The sequence below is a fragment of the Galeopterus variegatus genome, unplaced genomic scaffold, assembly GCF_000696425.1.
Source record: "Galeopterus variegatus unplaced genomic scaffold, G_variegatus-3.0.2 Scaffold2649, whole genome shotgun sequence".
Lineage (NCBI taxonomy): Eukaryota > Metazoa > Chordata > Mammalia > Dermoptera > Cynocephalidae > Galeopterus > Galeopterus variegatus.
The window spans coordinates 238,335-247,212 of record NW_007728760.1 but is presented as its reverse complement, the minus strand read 5'-3'; the positions used below and the strand labels follow the sequence as shown (position 1 = coordinate 247,212).

At 36.7% G+C, this 8,878-nt stretch overlaps 1 protein-coding gene across 1 annotated transcript in view; it reads left to right on the top strand.

Annotated features, from left to right (window-relative positions):
* HMGCR (3-hydroxy-3-methylglutaryl-CoA reductase) overlaps positions 1–8,522 on the top strand; it is a 27,905-nt gene extending 19,383 nt beyond the window's left edge. Inside the window, exons 12-20 of the mRNA XM_008582504.1 lie at positions 1,418–1,612; positions 1,968–2,126; positions 2,275–2,432; positions 3,093–3,198; positions 5,241–5,411; positions 5,712–5,852; positions 5,936–6,094; positions 6,787–6,941; positions 7,097–8,522. Of these exons, the coding sequence (XP_008580726.1) occupies positions 1,418–1,612; positions 1,968–2,126; positions 2,275–2,432; positions 3,093–3,198; positions 5,241–5,411; positions 5,712–5,852; positions 5,936–6,094; positions 6,787–6,941; positions 7,097–7,151 (1,299 nt within the window). The 3' untranslated portion in view covers positions 7,152–8,522. The remainder of the gene's footprint in view (positions 1–1,417; positions 1,613–1,967; positions 2,127–2,274; positions 2,433–3,092; positions 3,199–5,240; positions 5,412–5,711; positions 5,853–5,935; positions 6,095–6,786; positions 6,942–7,096) is intronic.
* Positions 8,523–8,878: the final 356 nt, after the last annotated feature.

Here is an 8,878-nt window from a genome sequence, read left to right as displayed (position 1 = left end):
ATCAGCACTGCACTCTACCAAGTGAGCCACGGGCCAGCCTCTACACCGCATTTTTAATGGCACTTAAACCTTGCTGCTTATATCACATCTTCACATGATTATGTCCATTATTAGACATAAAACTCTTAGAAGGTTGAATCCATGTCTTGAGAGGGCTTGGGATTTAGTAAGTGCTCAGTAAACTTTAAAAGAATGAGTAAATTTGCATTGGTAGTACACATGCCAGGTAATGTTTATCTTATTCTTTGGAAAAATTAAACTGATACTAATGTTTGCAAAAATCCTTGAATAAACCCACAGGTAGTATTCACAGAATTGAATTACTTGATATTATTGACCTGAGGGGCCAGTTTTGTGGAGAGGAGTGATTTGGGGTGTGGGTATGGGTGTATGTATATGTATGTATATCACCACCACAAGCAGAGTCAAGAGACAACTAATAAACCAGGGGAAATATTAGCAATTTATATCTAAGACTAAACAGCTAATCTCCCCAACGTAATATATAAAGAGCTCTTACAAATTGATGAGACTAGCAATCTAAATTTTTAAAAGAGCAAATAATATAATCAGTCTATTTGTAGAAAAAGAAGTACAAGTGGTTCTTAAAAATGTGAAAGTAAAATCAACCTCATTCTAAAAGGAATGCAAATTAAAACTATACTTGAAGTGTTTTTATTCATCAGATTGGCAATAATCCAAAAGTTTAATAATATACTCTGTTGAGGTTGTGGGGAAGGGCATTTTCGTACTTTGCTGGTGAGAAGGCAATTCAGCAGTATTTATTAAAAATAAATTTATAAAGATATAAATTTATAAATTATAAGTATGCATACCCTTTGACGTATCAGGATCATGGGTTTGGATCCCCGTACTGGCCAGCCACAAAAAAAAAAAAAATGAATAAATAAAGTAAAACAATGGCTACCTGTTTACCTATTGAGTACAGGTAGCAAAGAATTGGGAAGATGGTAGATAGGGTTGGGAGGGAGACTTTGTTATATATCTTTTTGTATTCTTTAGTTTTTTTAACTGTGTGAGTATACTGCCTGTTCAAAAAATTAATAAAATATATATAATAATTTACTGGAGTGTGAACAATAGCTGTTACATCTAACACGTACTTGCTAAGTCACATTTATTTTTCTTTTTACTGTGTATTAATGCAAGTCTATCTTTGTATAGTAAAAACTTTGACATGGTATGTATATTATTTTCATTTGGCATTGCTTATATTGAATAAACTATTTTGCAGGGGTATATTTGTATGAAAAAACAACAGTGACATAATAGAAAAGATTTATATATTTTATCATCATTTGTATTAAATGGTTTATTTATTGTGAATGATATGAAGTACAGTCCTTCTGTCGTCTCCCTCTCTCACCCCCCTCCCATTTTTTTTCCATTTCTTTAGAAAGGTGCAAAATTCCTTAGTGATGCAGAGATCATCCAGTTAGTCAAGGCTAAGCATATTCCAGCTTACAAATTGGAAACTCTGATGGAAACCCATGAACGAGGTGTATCTATTCGCCGACAGTTACTTTCCGAAAAGCTTCCAGAGCCTTCTTCTCTCCAGTACCTACCTTATAGGGACTATAATTACTCCTTGGTATGTTATTCTCTTGATTAGAGAAGGTTTGCTTTGTAGTCTTTGCTTTTTAGTCTTTTTTTCCTGACTAGTTTTTTTATACGTAGTTTTATAAAACATTTTCCTTTTTAAATCATTTTACTGTAATTTTATATTCTGCTTATGATGTAGATCAGATAAATTCAAAATCTTTCCTGTTTTTATTGTCCTTACTTAAAGACTTTAGTATTTTAAACACCTTTAAAGAATAAATAAAAAATTCTGTTGAAAAATATACTAAAGAATTAAGTTTGAAGAAAGTTATTAATGACAAAGGCTGAGAGGAGTTGTGTATTACAATATAGATTTTCACTTGGTGCCTGACTTTACCTTTTAGGTGATGGGAGCTTGTTGTGAGAACGTTATTGGATATATGCCCATCCCTGTTGGAGTGGCAGGACCTCTGTGTTTGGATGGAAAAGAATTTCAGGTTCCAATGGCAACAACAGAAGGTTGTCTTGTGGCCAGCACTAATAGAGGCTGCAGAGCAATAGGTGTAAGTTGGCATTTATATATTTGGCTGTTTGAAAATACACCCTAGGCAAGGCAACAAGAAGAGTTTTGGGGACAAGCAAGGACACCTTTTGGGACAAGCAGAAGTGTTTTCAGGATTAATATGTGCTTCTGTAATATACCCTGTGTAGCTAGGTGGAGGTGCCAGCAGCCGAGTCCTTGCAGATGGGATGACTCGTGGCCCAGTGGTGCGTCTTCCCAGTGCTTGTGACTCAGCAGAAGTGAAGGCCTGGCTTGAAACACCTGAAGGGTTCACAGTGATAAAGGAGGCATTTGACAGCACCAGCAGGTGTGTGAGTGGATTTATATGTATGTTTATGCTGATTTCAGAATCAGTGCCATTTTCTGTAATTGCTAACCAGAATTTTTAACATGTTGCCTGCTTAAGATAACATAACATACTAACTTTAAATTCATTCATTCAAAATGAGTGACATTTATGCTCTATAGGAAGGGTGGGGGGGACATTGTTGATTCAAATGAATACCTCCATAGATGAAAATGAGTTAAAAAAAAAGTAAAGAGCTAGTAAATTTAATTAGACTGTTACTTTGCCCTAGGGGAAAATTATCTTAGAAAAAAGATTTTCCAAGCAGGATAGAAGTATTAGTACAGTAGATTTACTTAGAATACAGAAAGCTGAATTTACAAAGAAGCATAATCAATACAAATAATAACCCCAGTATAGTTTGAGCTAATATGTTTAGTTTTTATTTGGAATTTTTAAGTTTGTCTGTTAAGAAATGACTGCCCTACAGCCCTCTTTTCTCATAGCATCTAAGAATGAGACGGAGTTGAAATAGTATCCTTCATGTGTTGTTTATTTAAGGAAGAAAATAAATAATTTCCATGAGGTTTCTCTTATGCACGAAATGATGTGACTAAACTAGATTTTAAGATAATTTCCGTCTTCTTAAAGGAATACAATCTTTGCTGCTTTTGTTTATAGATTTGCACGTCTACAGAAACTTCATATGAGTATGGCTGGTCGCAATCTTTATATCCGTTTCCAGTCCAAGTCAGGAGATGCCATGGGGATGAACATGATCTCGAAGGTGAGTATAGACAGACTGTATCCGAAAGGGTAGACATGGAACTTGTAAGAATGATTATGCCAGGAGAGAGGAACTGGGTGGTGAGGAGACAGGACTTGCTGTTTATGTCCGTCTGTATTTTTATTTATGTACCATGTACATATGTTACATACTCAAAGAGTTACTGATTAAAAAATACTTTTATTGAAAGGTAAATACTAATTGAGGTAACTCTTGTTATATAAATCAGACATTTCTGTTTTTGTTTTATGGCTGCTGGCTGGTACAGGGAATCAGGCATTTCTTGATTGCTGTTAATTATATTTGATATATTTAATTTAGATTTGGCATTATACATATTCTGGGTCTACTCAGAAGGGCTGGGAAGAATCTTGGGGTTAACACTTCAAAACTTTGTTCAGTAAACTTTGAAGCTGATCTTTTCCAGAGACTTGTCTTTAAGAAGCCAAATATAGTTTATGTGTATAGTTCACTTTTTTTTTTTTTAAAAGATGACCGGTAAGGGGATCTTAAACCTTGACTTGGTGTTGTCAGCACCACGCTCACCCAGTGAGCTAACCGGCCATCCCTATATGGGATCCTGAGCTAACCGGCCATCCCTATATAGGGATCCGAACCCGTGGCCTTGGTGTTATCAGTACCATACTCTCCCGAGTGAGCCACGGGCCGGCCCCTATAGTTCACTTATTTTAATGATTTCATAAGAAGTTGGTGTATGGCTTACATTTTATCCCACTGATATTTGTTATTTATCAGAAACAAATGTGAAATATGAAAGTCAGTTAGTCAGGCTGCACAGTTTACTGTGTGTGTTTAGAAGGACTATTCCAAAAGAGAGAGGATGGTGACTAAATGTATTAAGCTTTAAACTGCCAATAAACAATATGATAGTTTCTCAACAACTTAAAAAATAGGGTAAAAATAGATCCAGAAATTCCACTTCTGGGTATTTACCCAAAAGAATTGAAAGCAGCAGAGTCTCAAAGAGATAGTTGTACATCTATGTTCATAGCAGCACTGTTCATGAAAGGTGGAAGCAACCTGGGTGTCCACTGGCGGATGAATGGACAAATAAAATGAGTGCACCTATGAGTATAATGGAATATTTTTCAATCTTAAAAGGGAAGGAAATTCTGACACATGGTACAACATAGATGAACCTTAAGGACATTCTCCTAAGTGAAATAAGTCACAAAAAGACAAATACTATATGAATCTACTTAATGAAGTACCTAGAGTAGTCAGATTCATAGAGACAAAAAGAATGGTGGTTAACAGGCGTCAGGGGAAGGGGATTGGGGAATTGTTGTTTAATGGATATAGAGTTTTAGTTTTGTAAGATGAAAAGAGATCTGGAGATTAGTTGCACATTAATGTGAATGTACTTACCATTGTATACTTAGAAATGGTTAAGATGGTAAATTTTATGTTATGTGTATTTTACCACAAAAAACTTTTTAATTGCCAGTAAATATGTATTGGGTTATTGGGGTATGAGTTGGTAATTGAATTAATTTTATTCAACTGGAAGTTGTCGGAAGGCTTATTTATGTTTTATGTAATATAAATCCCAGCAACTTTCTACTAACAAGATTGACTTTAATGATCCACTTCTCTTTACAGACTTGGTAACTTGGGCTTTTTTTTTAAGGTAACAGTTTAATAACTAGAAGAGGGAATTTATTACATGTGGATTATGGGTTGAGTTACTCAATCCCCAGTGACACATGAATTAATGTTTCTTATATTCTCATTGAGTATTTTTAACATTCTCTTTCTGGTAGTTTTGTCTATATTCTGTTCATCAATAACTACAAAGAACTTGGTTTTCATACCTAGAAGGAAACACATTATGAATCTATACCTGACCGAGAAATTTGTCACTGTGATGGTTAAAAAAAACTGTTAGTTTTGTGCTCAGTTTCTTTGAAGTACATCTGTTGTATTTAGAAATACTTCATAGGCAGAAATAAACCCTTCTGATCTGTAAAGATGAATACTTTATGCATTTTAATGTGATTTGTTGTTGTTATTATTAATAGGGTACAGAGAAAGCACTTTCAAAACTTCATGAGTATTTCCCTGAAATGCAGATTCTAGCAGTTAGTGGTAACTATTGTACTGACAAGAAACCTGCTGCTATAAACTGGATAGAGGGAAGAGGAAAGTCTGTTGTTTGTGAAGCTGTCATTCCAGCCAAGGTGGTCAGAGAAGTAAGTGATCAGATGAATTTTTGTTTTGTTATTTTTTTTATTTTGTAATCTTTAATTGGATTAAAAATTGGGGAAAGGAGTATTAATGTTGTAAATAAACTTAAATATATAGGGTTATGTTTTCTATGTGTGGCATTCACAGGAACAAACTTACTGATAATCTTTTTATCGAGGACAGGGCTTAAATGGGGCCACATCTAAACTCCCTTTTTCTCTGGAGGTATAGAAAGATAGATCTGGGTAGCACTCCCCTGAATCTTCTGGGCAAAGATGTAAAATGTACACAACTCTGTTTTCTAGGTCTTAAAAACTACTACAGAAGCTATGATCGATGTAAACATTAGCAAGAATCTGGTGGGCTCTGCCATGGCCGGGAGCATAGGTGGCTACAATGCCCATGCAGCAAACATTGTCACAGCTATCTACATTGCCTGTGGGCAGGTGAGCACTCCAGCCTCCACTTCTCTTCTGCTATGTTGTTCTAAGTGAAGGAAGTATATTGTATATTTTTTTCTTTTTTTCAGGATGCGGCACAGAATGTTGGTAGTTCAAACTGTATTACTTTAATGGAAGCAAGTGGTCCCACAAATGAAGATTTGTATATCAGTTGTACCATGCCATCTATAGAAATAGGAACTGTGGGTGGTGGGACCAACCTACTACCTCAGCAAGCCTGTTTGCAGGTATGACGCATCAGGCACAGGGTCCACTGACCTCAGGCCTGGTTCTCACTCCTGGTATTCTCTCTGTTATCTATTTGACACTATGTATCATTCACCTCTGTATTTTTTTTTTTCCTTTTTGTCTTTTTTACTGACCGGTAATGGGATCGCAACCCTTGGTGTCGCGCCCGTACCGGGGACCGGCAACGGAATCGCAACCCTCGGTGTCGCGCCCGCACCGCGCTCAGCCAGTGAGCAGGAACCCGGTCTCCACATGGGATCTGAACCCTCAGCGGGAGTGCCGCCGCGCTCCCAAGCGGCGCACTCTCCAGTGCACCACCGGGCTGGCCCTCATCTCTGTATTTTATCTGATCTTTTTGCTCTCTTGTGTCTCACCAGCCTAATCCAGTATGTCCAAATAAGCATGTTCAGGCATATGCTTAATAAGTTGACAACATAGATTAAGAGAGCAAATGAATGTTTGTCTGCCCTGAGTAAGGGCACTGACAGTCAGGCTGTGGATGTTATGTTAGCTGTGATATATGCATTTTCAGTCCTTGCTGTCAAATCTTGGAAATTGAAGACTTCCAGTGGAGTCTAGTTCTATTCTGATGCCATTGTCGTTGCCCTTATTTTAGTTGATTTAGTATTAGTAACACATTGTTGCTCATGACTTGAAAGGTGAATCTTGCTGTGTCTCCCTGTGACTACAGATGCTAGGTGTTCAAGGAGCATGCAAAGACAATCCTGGGGAAAATGCCCGGCAGCTTGCCCGAATTGTGTGTGGTACAGTAATGGCTGGGGAATTGTCACTGATGGCAGCATTGGCAGCAGGACATCTTGTCAGAAGTCACATGATTCACAACAGGTGAGATTTAAAGATACATTCAATGTGTTTTCCCTATTCTTAAAAAAAAAAAAATATGCTGTGTAAAAACTCACTACTCAGATACAATAGTCCCAAATTAAAATTCTGGGTTCCTGTTATTTTGTGTGTTGCTACTTTGTCTTTTTCTGCCACAGGTCAAAGATAAATTTACAAGACCTCCAAGGAACTTGCACCAAGAAGGCAGATTGAATAACCTGACGCTCTGAACTGAAACATGGGCATTGGGTTCTAAAGGACTAACATAAAATCTGTGAATTAAAAAGCTCAATGTAATGTCCTGTTAAGGATGAGTAGACATGATCAGTGAGACAACTGCTTGGTTTTTGGCTCTTTCAGAGAGGTCTGAGTTCTTTCTGTGCGGTCTCTTCAGATCTGAAAACAGTTTAGTGCTTTACATGCTGTGCTCATTGGAAAGATCTCAACATTGGTATTCTGCTTTAAAGCATCACAGAAGGAAATCTACAGCTCACCTCTGAAGGCGAATACAAGCTGGAAAAAAAGTGTTTTCTTTTGATGAAATTCATGAAGTTCATGATGATCAGTGTGAGATTACCCTCCTTCCCACCCCCACAGGTTGAAAATGGATTTTTAAATTATACTGTGGTTGACAAAGCTTCTGATTTTATAGTTAATTTATTAAGTCTGGGTTGTAGATCTTTAAGAAATAAGAGCTAAGTTTATTTTTTGTAAACTAATATTTCATTTGGTGCTGGCCTATTTTGATTTTTTTTTGGGGGGGTAACCAACATTATTCTTCAGAAGGGGAGGGACCTGGCTATCTTCAAGAAAAGAATTATTATTCCTGTTCCCAAACTACAAAATAATATGCTAAGCAATGCTAAATAGTTCTCTATCAAGAAAACAAATCACTGCATTTATTTCTGTGATTTATTCAGAGAGTCCTCTTATATAAATAGAAATTTTGTCTAGATTGCATATAACATGTCTTTCAGCATTAGGCTTTAGGAAACAGAGTTTTGTGCTCCACTAAAGATATCAGAGCTCTTACTGTTGTTTAGACGAGGGTGACTTTGTCAAGTACAAGCATGTCTGTGACCTCTCTTAGAACTCAGTGTGAAAACACAGTTGTGAAAGAAAAATACCGTTTCTCTAAGCCAACTTTCTCAAAAGACCTTTTAATTTATTTAGCTGAAAAAAATCTAGATTTTTTGTAAACAACGTATCAAATCTGTATATGTTGTAATAAAGTTTCTTATGCTAGGAGTTTGTGTTCATGAAATAAAGAAAAATCAACTTGTATACTGATAAAACACTCTAGCTTGGGCCAGAGAAGATAGTTTCCTGGCTTACTTGCCCAGCCTAGTGGAAGGGAAAGTCAGCTTACAGAACCAATGAAAGGAGCCATGTGAATGGCCCTGGAGCTGTGTGCCTTGTTCCTGTGGCCAGGAGGTGGGTGACCGAAACATTCACACAGGGCTCTTGGATGGACCCATAAAAGCTCTTAGCTTCCTCAGGTTGTCAGCAGAGTTGTTGAATCTTAATTTTTTTTAATGTACAAGTTTTGTATAAATAATAAAGAACTCCTTATTTTGTATTACATCTAATGCTTCACGTGTTGGTCTTGAAAAGCTGACGTCCCACGTAGAAGATGGACTCTGAAAACCATTCCAGTAATGCCGTGGCAGCATGGAGAGCCTCTTAGTGATTGTCTGCAGTATTACTTTGGAAGATTTACCTTTTCTGTTGTACATAAAGTTTAAATTGCTTCTGCTGTGACTTTTTAGCCAGTGAATTTTTATCTGAGCTTTCATGGAAGTGGCAGTGAAAAGTAAGTTAATTGTTCATTTTGGTGACTTTAACCAATACCATCTTGCTAAATTAATGTTTTGTACAATTCCTAAATTGTATACATTTTGTTATAGAGTACTTTTTTCTAGTTCCAGTAAATTATGAAA